Source organism: Pseudorasbora parva, chromosome 25, assembly GCF_024679245.1.
Source record: "Pseudorasbora parva isolate DD20220531a chromosome 25, ASM2467924v1, whole genome shotgun sequence".
Lineage (NCBI taxonomy): Eukaryota > Metazoa > Chordata > Actinopteri > Cypriniformes > Gobionidae > Pseudorasbora > Pseudorasbora parva.
The window spans coordinates 11,831,041-11,847,037 of NC_090196.1; the positions used below are offsets into that span (position 1 = coordinate 11,831,041).

Consider the following 15,997-nt stretch of genomic DNA (forward strand, 5'->3'; position numbering starts at 1 on the left):
AGCCTCACAGCGTTAAAGTTCTGCCACAATACTTCACAGTGAGGATGTGGTACTTTTTTTTACATGGCTATGTTTCTGTCTATGCCAAACCCATTGTTCAATCATAGTTTTAGAGACTTTCTGACCCTAAGACCCAACAAGCACCTGCATTCTGCAATTCTCCAACTTCGATCAGCTTACAGTTTGTTTGGCAATTCAAATCATCCTCCCCAGTGTGTGTTAGGCCAATATAGACACACACCCTCTTCCAGGAAATTTGTTGCCATCTACATTTGATGTAAACTTTTTAATTATTGCCTAGGTGCATAATCTTAATGAATCATGCAAAGCTGTTAATACTGTTTAAAATGGAAAGGGAGGTCACACCAAACACTGATTTGATTTAGTTATTAGGAGTTAATTGATAAACAAAATCTATTTATGAGATTATTTTTTGAAAGCATTCTCACTTTACAGCAATTTTACACCAGTGTCTAAGGTTCACTGTACTGTAGCTTTGCAGGAGGTTTTCGTCAACATCTCTAAGACGCTTGTCACAGTTCTTGTGGATTTTGTCTCAGTTTCTTTATGTAATCACAGACGGACTCGATGTTTGTGAGATTAGATCTCCGTGTGGATCAAACAGCTGTTGTCAGACTCCTTCTGCATACAAAATCTCACAGGAATCGATTATTACATAACTGATATTACCTGCTTACACACTATTGCAAAATATATAATTGGCTTAAAAACATTTTTGGGGGGTGAACAATTAACGTGTCTAAGACTTTTGCACAGTACTGTGTGTGTGTGTGTGTGTGTGTGTGTGTGTGTGTGTGTGTGTGTGTGTGTGTGTGTGTGTGTGTGTGTGTGTGTGTGTGTGTGTGTGTGTGTGTGTGTGTGTGTGTGTGTGTGTGTGTGTGTGTGTGTGTGTGTGTGTGTGTGTGTGTATACACACTGTAAAAAAATGAAAAAAAGTTACCTGGTTGCCTTAAAATTTTGAGTTCATTGAAATTACATTTTTGAGTTAATACAAGGAACATTTTTGCGATTCATCAACCTTTATTAAAAGATTATTAAAAGATTTTGTAAGCATAGTGTGTAATTTTGTGTTTTATTTCTGATGACGCAGTGAAACATGCCAAATAGTGTTATTTTCATGCTTTATCAAAAATTTTTATGTGGTTTAGACACAATAATATTTGGAGTTTCTATTTATTAAACAAATTTCCTTCAATGTATCAACTCAAATGTTTAATTTCAATAAACTCAATTTTAAGGCAACCAGGTTACTTACTTTTTTAAGTTAAACCAACATTTTTTTTTTTTTTTACTATATATATTATGTGTGTGTGTGTGTGTGTGTGTGTGTGTGTGTGTGTGTGTGTGTGTGTGTGTGTGTGTGTGTGTGTGTGTGTGTGTGTGTGTGTGTGTGTATTTTATTTTATCCAAACAATTTTACTCAAACAAATCACATATAACAAGAAAATCAGTGCATTAGATTCTCTTTAATATCAACAAGTACAAATGCATTTTCTTCAAAAACGTGATACAGAAAATACATTGCCTCACATTATTCTAGTTTCTAACGCATTGAGAATGTCTTCTAGGCCAATAAATTTAACCTGAGAGTTCATGTTGTTAGACCTTTATACAGGGTGAGATCAGCCATCCAAAAAAATAGATTTAAATAGGCTAATGAATAAGAATAAAGCAACAGCAAATGTGCCATTTGAATCTAAATACAGCTTTGCTAATGTTAGAAGCTATTTGCTGGCCCGTAGAAGAAGGTAATGATCACACTGATTGACGTCACCACCACACTGATTGAAGTACAGGCACTATTCACTGTGAGCACTGCTATGAAAACTTTACAACAGCTTATTCAGATGAAACTGATCTCTGCCATACATCACAAAATTACACCGACATGGAGCATTTCCTGAACATTTCAAAGCATATAGACGACGTGTTTGTCTATACCTGATGAGTGCATACAGTGTGCGCGTGTGTGAATGTCACAATAATCACACTGGACAAGTTTAAACAAAAGGCACCAAAACTCAGGAGGGTCTTTCTTCACCAAACTGCGGACTAAATATAAAATATGATAATCAGTGCTGACAAGCATAAGCCATGTCAAATATTTGAGAGCTGTTTTCCCAGGAAGCAGATGTATGTCACCAAAACAGGTGTGTACAGAATATTTCTTTTAAATACCCAGCACATTCACTTACATTTGGAAATATTGCAAAAATGTTCCAGTCTGCACTGGAGGCAAGTGGCATGTTACAAAGTGATAGCACTGCTAGCATAGTTAGCTTCAATGATTAAAAATAGAGATCTCAAGATTGGTTGTATTGAGATGTTCACTTTGAACAAGCTCAATTTAAGATTGAACATTGGTCTGGGGAGTCTGCTCTGTATTTTCTACTGGACAAGAGACGTGATCAACGGGCATAATTCAAATGACTCTATAAGCAATTGGATTGTCCTTCAACCAATCAGACAACAAGAGCCTGATCAACAGGGCATACGACCCATCGCTTCTCTATCTGCCATCATGGTAAACTCACCAATAGTGCCAGGTGGATAAGCCAGTCTGTGATTGGTTCCTGCAAAAGTGTAACAGAAGCAGTAGAAATTAATGTATAGGTTGCAGGGCAAAATCAAATCACCGGATGATTAGGCTGAGTTTACCCAGGCTAATGTTCACTGGGAACATCTAAACAAATTGCAAACACTCAAAAAAAAAGAAAAGAAAATTATCTAAATAAAAACGCATCAATGATGTCTCTGTGACAGACATGTGCTACCAGGGTTGTTGCATTTTTCTAAATGGTAAAATAAAAAAATCAATAGAAACCATGAACAACAATCATTACAGAGAAGCATAAACATTGTCGTAAAAATATTTTGATCTATATTCACTGCGCAACATTAAATCAAACTAAGCCATGTGTCAGCAAACTTGTGCATTTCCTTGTGGTTAGTGCAATATCAAGCCTTTGCAAGTGAGCATTGCTCCACAACTCATTCATGTCCCAAATACCAACACCACATAAAAGGTATAAAGTGGGCCAGTTTCAATTCTTTACATAATCGCAAAATTCACATTTACTCCAAGCACTGAAATTAGTATTTGATTAAACATGTTGAATATTATACATTTAATAAAAGACGCTTAGTAAATGAAATGACTCCTCATAGAGGACTACTCTTACTGTGTATCTTTCAACCCTGGATAAACGCAGAGACATATCAACCAATTTTCAAATGAATAAGGAGGCCAACAAAGGCTGTGCTTTGCACTGCCAGATAAAATGACCAATCATGTTTAGTCCTCAATCTGTTAAGAAAGAGTTTGAGATGTTTAGTTGATAGTACTCCAGTTTTACATTTCAACCTCAGTAGTGGCGTTTGCAGTCATATGTGACATCGTTTCATCTCCTGAGAGCTCCCACTAAATTTCTTCCTCAGTATAAACCTGCACAGCATGGCTATGTACCCATGGGAAGAACAATAAATAAGAGATATATTCCCAAACAAATCCCATTGTTTAGCAGCTGCACAAAGCGTGTTCTTGTTTAATTTAGATAGAAGCGAAATGAATGACTCAAATTCTCAGGATTTTTTTCTCTAAAATGGCCACTGAACAACTTAAGTAATTTTCACAGTTAGTACTCAACACCATGACATCCAGCTCAGTTAAAACACAAAAAAGCTGCCTTTCACTGTTAACAGAGGAAATAATGTACAAAAGTAAAACCACAAACTACAATAAGTTCAAATAAAACTGAGGTTCCCCAAGGTTCTCTATTAGGTCCAAGCCACTTTGCGGGAGATGGCCTGTTTAAAGCACTCTGGGTCCGTGTTCCCGCCCGGTCGCAGAGCTCTTTCGAGACTTACCAGAACGTTCTGATGGGACTCGCGAATGTTGATGGGGTGTTTGGCTCTGAGCAGCTCGTAGGCGGCAATAAGCCTCATATTTTGTTTGACCATGAGGTACTGAATAATGCAGGTGGGGGCGAGGGAAAAACCATCACGACAATGCACCAACACTCGCTTCCTCTTTTCCGTGGAGGCATCGATGCACTCATTGATGTCCTCGAAGCAGCGGTGCTTGAGGGCGAGGCCTTCTTGGACGGTGTCCGGAAGGTCGCTCATGTCCACTTTGAGCCGAGACCAACTATGCTTGACACCCCTTGAACAAGTGCAAGGAATGACTCTTAAACAAGTCTCCCCGGGTAGGCTGCTCATGTCGATGATGCTATCGATGTTATTTCGGCACAACGTACGTCCGCTGTAAGCCGCATTCAGGTTGCCCACGTAAATGTAATCTGTAACCTTAGATATGACCGGATCCGAGTACTGGAAGTGTTCAGAGACGCACTGCTTGGGTTCTGGAGTCTCTGGGCCCGTCTTGACACTGCCGGAAACTGCTCTGCGACTGTAGTTGCGCATTTTCTTGGATCCGGACCGGGAAGGTGGGTTGGAGTCAGACTCAGAGCTACTGTTCCAAGGAGGAGAGAAGAGTGAAAAGCGACTAGAGGACTTGCTCTTGGTGAGATGCTCCACTGGACTGGAGAGGCCAGAGCTAGAGGCGGTGGTGGAGCCAGAAGCACAAAAGAGAGACGCTCTTTCCAGGGAACCTGTGCTACTGGCTGCTCCGGCACTATGGGCCTGCTCCATCTGACAATGAAAGTCACATCATTAAGAAAGGGGTTCAAACTGGACATCTTTCAGCTGACCTGAAAGTACTTCCACCTACCTGAGCTTTGAGGTTGTTCTTCCATTCCTGTGTCTCCAGAGCTTTAAAGCGTCCATTGCTGTCAGAGGACACCGAGAGGCACAGGGGCCGATGGGTCCTGGGGGGTAGCTGGGGCGTCAGGGCCATGCCTAGCGGCCGGGAGTCAGGCTGCTCGTTCCTATTCATCAGATCTGGACAGGAGCCTTCAATACACAGAGTAATTAAGATCAATGAGCAACTCATCAAACTTCTTTAACAAAAGAATTTAAGCACTTTCATGCTAAAATCAACCCTTCTGACAATACGGAGTTCACTTGCTGCAAGGCAAGTTTATTTGTATAGCACACTTCATACCTAATGGCAATTCAAAGTGCTTTACACAGAAATGAATTAAAATAGTGATAGCATATGCATTAGAAATAAGAATACCATGTGTAAGAATTAAAAAATAAAAACAAGGATAATTAAAACAGTTGTATAGAGAATTAAAAAAAAATGGTCAAATTATCTGTGAAAACATCTTTTACAGCTTCAAAACAATAGCAGTCTGAAATAAAAATAAACAACAGAATAAATAGACAGAATAATCCATCCAATTACATTCAGTCTCTACATAAAACATCCTTCAGTGTACAGTCTACACATACATGTACCATCTTAATTGCATCACATCCCAATTTCTTTCTCAAACACGTTCAAAACATTATTTTTAATCAGTATTCCCTGATTTTTACTCAAGAATCTTCTTGTTAAACCCATTTTCACATAATAGCTTTCCACAGATTTCCACATAAGAACCTTTTGGTCAAACTTGCTATTTACATCAAAACCAGTTTTCACTCATCATATTTAACTCAAATGAACATATAAAATAACAATAACCAAAGATAAGAACAAAGGTAAACTAAAACAATTATAAAAAGAATAAAAAGATAAGATAACGGCCAGCTCGTCACTACTTTACGCTTCAGAAAGGCTTATCGGAATCCTCTGGGTGACGTCATGATCGTCTACGTCCATATTTTTTTTACAGTCTATGTTTTTGAGTCTGGATTTGAATGTGGCTACTGTTGGAGCACATCTGATCTGTTCAGGAAGCTGGTTCCAACTGCGGCTGGCATAATAGCTAAAAGCAAACCCTCCTTGCTTTGAGTGAACTCTTGGTGTTTCTAACTTACTTGATCCTGATGGTCTGAGTGATCTGTTGGGTTTATATTATATCAGCGTATCTGCAATGTATTTAGGTCCTAGCTCATTGAATGACTTATAAATAAGTATATTTACTGGCCACGGCATTCATGAGCTGCAGCTGTCTAAAGGTCTTTATGGGAAGGCTGGTGAGAAGGCCATTACAATAGTCCACCCTGCTGGTGATGAAAGCATGAACAAGTTTCTCTAAGTCTTGCCTGGAAACAAAAGCATCTAATTCTTGCAATATTTTTCAGATGATAGTAAGCTGATTTATTTATTGCTTTGACATGACTACTGAAACTCATGTCTGACTCCAGAATCACTCCAAGATTCCTGACTTGATTTTTTGTTATCAGACCTTTAGCCTCAAGATATGTGTTCATTTTGAGAATTTCATCTTTGTCTCCAAATGTAGTGATTTCAGTTTTGTCTTGGTTAACTGAAGATAGTTTTGACTCATACAGTTGTTAACTTCATCAATGCATTTGCACAGCGAGTCAATGGGGCTGTAGTCAATAGGTGACAGTGCTAAGTAGATTGGGGTATCGTCAGCATAGCTGTGGTAAGCAATATTGTTATTTTTCATTATTTGGCTCAGTGGCAGCTTATACAGGTTGAATAGGAGTGGTACAAGAATTGACCCTTGTGGGACTCCACGTCATGGATGTCCACTCATATGGTCATCTATACCCAAATAATAACCTCTCCCTTCTAAGGATGATGTGAACCATTTAAGGACCATCCCAGAAAGCCCGAAACAGTTTTCCAAACTGTCAAGAAGTATGTTGTGTGTCGAATGCAGCACTGAGGTCGAGTAGAACCAGAATTGATGTTTTGCCTGTATCAGTATTGTAAGCGAATATAATTTCATCTTCATGAGCGCTGTCTCTGTGCTGTGGTCGGAAACCAGATTAAAATTGTCAAAATATCAGTTTGAGCATAAGAATTTGGTCAGCTAATTGGAAAAAAAAAATTCAATGATCTTGCCTATGAAGGGAAGATTTGAGATTGGTCTGTAGTTGCTCAATGGAGGTGAATTCAAAACAATCAGTCAATCAATTTGGCTGTTCAGTCGTACTGGAGAAAACAGTGATGTTATCAGCTTATTTTAATTTATCATATAGCGACAATGTTGGCATATCAGTATTATAGTTTATAGAATTAAATAAAACCTAATTCATACATTTTATTTGTATAATTAGTTCAATAACTTTAATCATAATTTTAGTGTCCCCAACTGAGCAAGCCAAGCCAAAGGCGACAGTGGCAAGGAACCAAAACTCCATCAGGGCGTGATGGAGAAAAATAAACCTTGGGAGAAACCAGACTCAGTCGGGGTGCCAGTTCTCCTCTGGCCTATTAACACACCGTGTATGACAATGCAATAAACTTGCAAAATTTCATGTTCAGTGTGAAGGGGTCCTTATGGATGCATTTTATGGGTTAGGAAGGCCCCCACACCCAAGGGTGAGTAATTAATGACAATTTTCATTTCTGGGTGAAATAGCCCTTTAAAGGGTCATGAAACCCCCCTGCTGCAGCGGTGTTTTTTCACACCTTCGATTTGAAAAGGCTTGTTAAAAGGGGAGTGGTCGACTGTGAAAAGGTGGGATGGGTATGGTGGTGGTTTGCATAAAAAGGGGAGTCATTAGGTGCATTAAGATTAGCGATACCAACAGCAGCAGTTAGAGCAATTCTGAGACAGTGATAATCTTGGTTCCCATTGGCATTGTTTACAACAGTGAGATTAAATGAGGGATGAGTACAGCGAATGAGAGAGCTCTGAGACATTAAGTGGCGTGCAGCAGAGATCGCAAGTTTTTCAGCTCTTCAAATCAGCATTCAGTGAGAAATGAAAATAAATGTTATTCTGTATGACGAAATATTTTGCAAGCGTGATAATTAAACTATATCTGTCAAAATATGCACGCTGTTTGGCGAGATGAACAACGCGCCGACGTGATAAGACTAAGAGAACATGAACCACTCACGAACATGCTAGCAAATGTGATAGAGGTGTAATGCTGCCTTCAGGTGCTCTCGGAATTATCGTAAATACGAGTTTCCTAGGTAAAAATTGCACATGAACGCTCTCACATTTTGAAGCTTGAATGCAATGATTTCATAATCATGATTTCAGAAGTCAGAATGATACAATTTCCGATGGCACGTGAAGGCAGCATAATTATAGATCAGTAAAAGCGAAGGGGTTTGAGGTTTCATAGTCTCGACCGCGCATCTGAAGCACAGAGCGACGCGCGCTGGGTTGCCGTGACGATCCGCGCTGTCTATCATTCGGCAGCTAAATCTATATTTGTCCAAATATGCAGCACGCTGTTTCACTAAGAACCCGAACGGCAGCCGGTTACAGCTCGCTCGGCGCCCTTACGTTACTTTGTATCAGCACAACGCCTAACTTTCCTCCTTCACTTTTCGTACGCTGCTTTCAAAACTTCCCTAACATTCAATAATGATGGAAGATGATGAGCCTGACAGAAGTGACTGTCTCATGTATTTTAACTAAATTATCTTGTATGCATACTACAGCGCAGTGATTGGACTGAATGAGCTTTATGTCATGAATATATATCGAGAATCGATCGGAGCGGTCGACGTCAGCATGTCCCCAGCAGCCCATTCTTGGGCCAAAAAGCACATGCTGACGTCAGCATTTGTGATGTTGCTCTGACTCAGCTTTTCAAACCGGAAGACAGAAATCGCTCTGAAAAATGCAAAAATAACTTTTTTTCACATATGAATAACATTAATGAGTACCCTTAGTGTTTTAAATTATCTGTTTACATCTCAAAAAAAGTGTTTTGGGGTTTCATGACCCTTTAAGTTTCTCCCTATAAGGCCCATGTCCGTCAGTGAGCATGTTATTCAATGAGGACACTCATTAATGGAGCTGAGAGTTTGATCCAGGACAACACGACTCAGGCATTAATACTCCCACCTATCTCACTTCAGACAGCTATTCCATCATTTGATCTGCCAATTGACTGTGTATGTTTGTTTACATGACACAATGCTAAAAAGCAGTTCAGCTTTTAATTTTAGCTTTAAGCTTTTACAATTTAGCCAGCTGCAACTAAATCTTAAGTATCTGCATTGAAACTCATGCCGAATCGCCAATTTTTAAAATAAATAAACCGTTCCATAAAATGGGTTCTTGTTTTAAAATGCTTTTACAAGCATACACAATTTGTAACCCAGATTCTCAAAAAGAAATTCATTGTTATTATTTTCTTATTCATCAGCAATAACATTTATTTCAATTTGCTATCACTAAATCAGGTTTAATATTTTATTGCCATGGACCAAATACCTATGGAGAACATACCAATAAGCAATTTAACAGAAAATAATATTTGCTAGACAGTGGCATACAGTATATGAATGTCAGCACAATACAGAAAACAACATGTGATGTCCTGAATAATCCAAACACATACATGAAAACAAACTGTAGTTCTTACCAGTGGCACATGCTGAACGAGAAATGGGCTGGAGCTGCAAATGATTGCGAATCTTGAGAGAGTTAAGTAGATTTTTTGCAATCATGCCTGGATTAAAAAAAAAAAAAAAAAAAATGCAGAATAAATAACAGTGAAATACTACGATTGTCTAAACCAGAAACATCACCAGTAGCAGAGTGAAGAAAAACAAAGATCCTATAAAATCAAAATTGGAGTTGTGTGGTTTTAGTCCATGTCCAGTTCAGGGAGTGTATAAAAACTTTAATTCAATCAAATGGTCTTCAATAAATAACAAATCATGGTTGACTGCTGTGGAGTAAATGGAAGTTTATTAATAAATGTTTTAAACAAGGATGAAATTATGTCAGGGTCTAGTGGCATCGACCAAAGAATGACAAACAAAAATTTAGCTTTAAGGGATGCACAGTTTGATGTTTAGAAACATAATTCAGAAGCTTAAAATGTAAAACACAGTGAAGCTTAAAAAGTAAAAAAAAAAAAAAAAAAAAAAAAAATATGCTGTAGGTACAGGTACAGCTTCTGACCAATGAATATCTTCAATGAATATTGTAGACAGTACTTGTCAATTAAATCAATGTAAATTAAATTATAGTTATAGTATATATATATATATATATACACACACACAAAATGATACATTTCCAGGCCTCTCTCATTTCTGTTATTGCCACGAGGAACCCTTTTCATAACATCTTAAACTGTCAATAAAGATACATAAAAAACATGTGAGTGTGAGATGCATGCACTCACATTTCCCCTAGCGTCTAGGCCCAAAAAGTAAAAAAAAAAATCATAGTTAAAAAAAAAAATTAATAAATAATACACAAAAGTCTTTATTAAGACCATAAGGACATAAGTGCATACCAAAAATGCACAGCGCAAAAACAAAACGGTTTTGCAAAATTGTAACTTTTTAGAGGTAAAAGGAACTATCATTCATATAGTGGGGGATACTAATCAAGACAAAACATGATGGTAAAGTACTTTTAAAATTGTGTTAATGTTTTATTAAATAAAACATTTGAGTCACTAATAAGTAACAACTGTAAACAAAGAAGTTCCTAGAATTCCATGTGTGATGCACCACATTTCTTCATTAAATTATTTCATTTGTTCTTATTGCATGTTACAAATATGTTGTTCAACTAACATTTGCTATTATTTTAGTATTATGCATGTCACCCTGATAGTGTTTTGTATTTGTGGAAAGGTTTATGGAAACCATGATGAACATTAATTCATCAAGGCCATATTGAATATATTTTACATTGAATTAGTGGCCACTCCAGCTTCTCCTACATAAATATGTGGATTTCAACGTAAATGTAGCCAAATTTATTCAAAGCAAAGAATGCTTTGGAAGACAATTTAAAAAGGCAAGCTTGAAGCAAATCTCACCATTTTGTTTGGGATGCTTTTTCTTATCCAGCTGATGAGGTGCCATGATGTCTCTGCTCCATTTTTCCAACGTTTCCATCTTCCACCCCCTGTAAACAACATGAGAAATCACGTTTATTTCTCATGATATGTGATATTTGCAGTGTGAAGCATGCATATGCTGGTCAGATGTGCGACTGCAGTGAAGACAGACAGACACCCCCGCACTCAAGCATTCCAGGACAGTCTGTTACAGAAATATACGCTGTGATTCCACGAACAAATGCTGCGGAACACAGGCATTATTATATAAACGCACAGTGAGTGAACGGCTCGGGTAAAACCATCACTGCGTTAAACGAGCGTTTATGTCTCATCAGTTGTGTGTGTTCAGCTCCATCCGGATGGATGTGCTGTATCAGTGCAAGCACGCGACTCAAAAAAGCAGACAGTAACAAACGCAAGACGGGCATACAAGACATTTATAACGTTTGTAACCAGAAAATATATTAAACATAAGAATGTTTTAAAACAAACCCCAGCCATTCATCTTTGCAGCGCTCAGCTGAATGAAGCTCACGTGGGCAGTGACGTCAGAGAAGCGACATGCTACGCATCATGGGAAATGTAGTTATGTGGTTGGCCAAAGTGGGTAGAGAGCAGACAGGCTTGAAGAGAGTTTATTTGAAGGTGCTGATTATATTTTTTCCCCTCAGCATTTTAAACATTTTTTTTTCACCTTCACTAGTTTGTTGAATATGAACTTAAAAAAACTGGAAAATAAATAAAGACATAAACCAACTACATAATGATGGAAGGGTTAGGGTTACAACATTTTTGTTGGAAGGTTTTATTTTTAATCTGCAATTATTATTATTTTTTACTGTTTAAATGTGGTGTAGAAATAGGCTGTTTCCATTGTGACAACATGCCCTACTAATGGGGAGTGATGTCACAAAAGCTCAGCTTGAGTAAAAATAACTGTCTGGACAGTAACAAAGAAAAGGTTTTTGCAGCGTTTTAAATTAACAAATATAAATAATAATAATTAGTTACATTTATATAGGCCTAGTGCTTTTCTAGGCATTCAAAGCGCTTCTCATATAGAAGGGAGGAATCTCCTCCACCGCCAATGTACAGCACCACCTGGATGATGCGACGGCAGCCATATTGTGCCAGAACGCCCACCACACACCAGCTGATTGGTGGAGAGGAGACAGAGAGATAAAGCCAATCAGGAGAGGGGGATTATTAGGAGGCCATGATGGTCAATGTGCATTATTGCAAATTGGGTTAATGGGCAAATTTGGCCAGGATGCCACACGGGACCTCAGTCAGGACCTCGGTTTAACGTCTCATCCAAAGGATGGGAAAAAGTGTGACATGGCTGTCCCTCACTCAGTGAACTGACACCTGAAAAGCCAGACCCCTTGCCACCCGGCTTCGGGCGTGAGAAGCCGTCCCAGGCGTGTCAAGTTGGGTTCTGTAGACTATAAAACAAGGCTTCTCAATTCAATTCACTCACAGACCTCCCCGCTTCAGGGGTATGGTTCAAACGTCAGTTCAGGACAACAGCCATTCAGGATGTTGACTTTGAAGCAGATCCTCGCTATAATTTGCCTGTCATTTGGTAAAGAAAAACGATGCGCATATGTACGTCTGTATTCAAACATTCTTGCCTATAGACCAAACACTTCATGCTTTTGTGCTCTTAATGTCACTGCTCTCACAGATTTTTTACAATGGAAATTAATCAATCAAAAACTTTCTTTAGCTGGACAATAACTTTTTTTCTAGAGCTGATGTACAGCCAAAACAATCTCTCTTCCATTAGGTTCCTATTATCATTGTAAAGCTGCTTTGAAACAATCTATATTGTAAAAAGTGTTATATGAAGGAAGGTCACTTGATTTGACTTGACTTGTGCAAGTCTGCCCAGAGGACTGGTTCTTATTGGTGGATCTGAAAGATGCTTATATACAAATAGCCCCCTCAGCCATTCTAAAGATTCACTTTTACCAATTGCATGGACACGGCTCTCTCCCCTTTTGAAGCAGTCGGGAATCCGCAGCATGAACAACCTCGACGACTGGATAGTGTTGGCTCTTTCAGAGTGCAAGCTCTGTGCTCACAGGTCGCTGCTCCTCATTCATCTGGAGCATCTTGGGCTCAGAATCCATTCACCCAACAGCGCCCTGTCTCGCAGCAGGCAAATCACCTTCCCGAGGGCAGGTCTCGACTCAAATGCTCTCGCCTGAACGCTCGAGGAGTATTCAACGTTTAGTGGTGTCATTCAAAGTGTCATTCATAGTCCCCTCAAAGCTTTCCAGAGGTTGCTTTGCCAGATGGCAGACTCTGTAGTACCATTGGGCCTGCTCCATTACAGTACTGACCCGCAGTATTGGCTTGAAGCCCGAGTCTGAATATTAACATCCTCAAAATGATGGTGGTTATTCTGGCTCTCAAAACCTTCCTGACAGCCCTGCAGGGGCACCACGTCCTGGTCCGTTGACAGTGGTAGCCTTCAAAAATCGCCAGGGCTAGGTCATGGTTTCTTTGCAAGATAGCAAGACGCCATCTCCTTAGGGCACAGAGCAGCCTGAGCTCCTTGAGGGCAGTGTACGTACCAGGTAGGTTGAACCAAGTGGTGGACATGCTGTCCCGGGCTAGGATGTCTCCACAGCAATGGAGGCTCCACCTCCAATTGGTTCAGTTGATTTGGGAGATCTTCGGGAGAGCTGAGGTAGACCTCTTCACTTCAGAAGACAACTGTCATTGCCCTATGTTTTTCTTAAGGGAATAAGGACGCCTGGCCCAGGATTGGACCAAAGCTTGCCTGTATAACTTTGCCCCAATTTTCTAGCATTTCATTTATCAGAGCGGCTCTTTGTGTGCTTCGGGTGCCACTCTAAAGGGCTGCCTGTTACGAAGCAGAGATTATCCACTGATTAAAGTAGTGCCTATTAACATATGTCAATAACCATTTGAAGCATATTGTATGTTTCGTAAGCTGCGTTTCCACCACAGGAACTTTCCCCAGGAACTAGGAACTTTGGGGGTGGTACTCTGTGTGTTTCAACCGCAGGAACTAGGGTCTAAATGAAGTTCCGGGTAAATATTTCCCCCTTCAAACGGCCCTGCTCGCGAGGTAGTACTTTTTCAAAAACGGTTCAGGAACTTTTGAAGGTGGGACTTAGGCACTGAACATGCTGATGGGTTTAACTCAGGCAGCATTTCATTTCAACCGACATTTTTTAAGTCTTTTGCAAGGTTTGTTCTGCTTTCAGTAAATATCAGTCTTGCTCTTTCTGTCTGATGGCACACGTTCGTCTCAGCCATCTCACGGTCAATGTCTGTAATAGCTGATAATAACATACATTATTGTCATTTTAAATCTAGCTTTACAAGCTTTCAGAATACGTTTTAGTATCACTGCTCTTTTCCACCGCTTTGTTAATTTTAGCTTAGCTCTTAAGTAAAACAATACATAACCAGCAAAAGCAGCACAGCTTGAATCTCCTCCATACTTATTATTGTTGCAGACATTTGTCACACAATTTTTTTTACTGTCTGTCACTGGCTGAAAGGAGCAGTCATATGCAATCCTACATCACCGGACTAATTTGCCTAATCTTCACGGTACTTTAGACCACAGTAAAAACGCAGGGAGTAGCAGGTCTGGGGGGGGGGGGGGGGGGGGAATCCTGTAAAAAGTTCCTGGTACAAATTATTCTGGGTGATTTTGATGGAAACGGGGCTATACACAGCAAAAATAGCATGTAGGCCTAGTTGAAATTCCATAAATAAATAAATAAATAAATACATTCTTACAGTGCAGCATTCCACTTATCAGCCTTCATACCATTTGCATTTTTATTTTTTCTGTTTGTCTGGCATATTGGTTTTGATGTTAAAATAACATTTCCCAAGATTTCCCAACATTTCACAAGTCCTTAATGATTCCTAATTCTTTCCAACAACAAAGCCCTTGACTGCCACAAACTCATAATTAAAACTTCAGAAGTGAAAAAAGTAGGCACTTTCCGAGATCACAAGGGCAGCATAAGTACAGGAAGGTTTAATAAACCAAAACCAACCAAAGAAAAATCACATGAAATTAGATTTTTATAAGTCCGTTTCAAACTATATTCATACTCATGGAATAAATCCATGCCTACCAGCCTCCTATGCTTCTGCGATACACAATGTACAGTAGCCTATGTTCACAATGTCAGTCCAAATCTGATTATTTATGTTTCGTATTGGAATCTGATATAAATTGTCTGTCCAAACCGATTATCGCAGCTGTTTAGATTTGATTGTCATGTGTTGCTTTCTCGTTTTTCGGAATATCTGCATTGGATTCTATTGCAGTGACGTTACTTTGGTTGTTATTCCATGAGTTCACGGTTACATATGGGTAAAGAAGAATATGGATATTTGGCATGCTGTTCGAAGAGAGGGCTCTATGCATGGAATTTGGCCCAAACCTAGAATATTTCTGGAAAAACTGTTGTGGAACCGAGGTAAGTCTGTTGTATATGTGAGCCTCCTCTCAATTGTGTAGATCTTTTGAAAATTGCTCCTCCCAAACTTTTAAATTGTCATACTGGTGATGCATAGTTTTTACATTCAAAAACATTATAACTAATAAGTAATAGGCTATTTTCTACACTGGTTTTGAGGCTCTCTCCTGTGCAGGACTGTAGACTTGGACGTAAACGCCCACTGCTAGGATTTGATCAAATTTGTATATTTAATGAGCTTCGGCTCCCCCTGTTCACATGAGGGATTGTTTTGAAAGTGGCAACCAGAATGATTCTCTCACAGGGCTCACAAAACGTCTTTCATACAAACACAATGATTTATCTCTCATCTTTGATTTTCAAATGCAAAATGTATCTCAATTCTAAAATAACTCCTACACCAAAAACAACAATGCAACACGCATACAAACTTAACATAATTTCCATAGAAACCAATGCAGATATCCAAGAAAACTAAAGAGCGGCATACACACACAAATCGGATCTGAACAGCTGCAAAGCACAACGTGAACGGTAATCATTTTTAGATCAGATCGGACACACAAATAATCTGATTTGGACTGAAAGTGTGAACGTAGACGGTTTTCCAGAAATGTGATTTGAATAGGATTTCAAACCACGTTTGAATGTAGCTTGAAACGGATTTGTAAAAA

The 15,997-nt window shown here is 39.1% G+C and overlaps 1 protein-coding gene across 1 annotated transcript; it reads right to left on the reverse strand.

Moving 5' to 3' along the window:
• Window positions 1-1,468: 1,468 nt before the first annotated feature.
• Window positions 1,469-11,403, reverse strand: LOC137064543 (uncharacterized). Its single transcript, XM_067435944.1, has 5 exons — window positions 11,335-11,403; window positions 10,819-10,907; window positions 9,400-9,486; window positions 4,751-4,932; window positions 1,469-4,671 (listed from the first exon to the last, which is right to left on the reverse strand). The coding sequence occupies exons 2-5, from the start codon at window positions 10,895-10,897 to the stop codon at window positions 3,799-3,801; spliced, it is 1,221 nt and encodes a 406-aa protein (XP_067292045.1). The 5' UTR covers window positions 10,898-10,907; window positions 11,335-11,403; the 3' UTR covers window positions 1,469-3,798.
• Between the last annotated feature and the right edge of the window lie 4,594 nt (window positions 11,404-15,997).

What these genes read in the sequence shown, in the direction of transcription:
- LOC137064543 (XM_067435944.1), bottom strand. Translation starts at nt 10,897, where the DNA reads ATGGAAACGTTGGAAAAATGGAGCAGAGACATCATGGCACCTCATCAG. An exon ending in AAAGCATCCCAAACAAAATG is followed by an intron (nt 9,487 to 10,818) that starts GTGAGATTTGCT and finishes TTTTTAATCCAG; the next exon opens with GCATGATTGCAAAAAATCTA. An exon ending in TCGTTCAGCATGTGCCACTG is followed by an intron (nt 4,933 to 9,399) that starts GTAAGAACTACA and finishes TGTGTATTGAAG; the next exon opens with GCTCCTGTCCAGATCTGATG.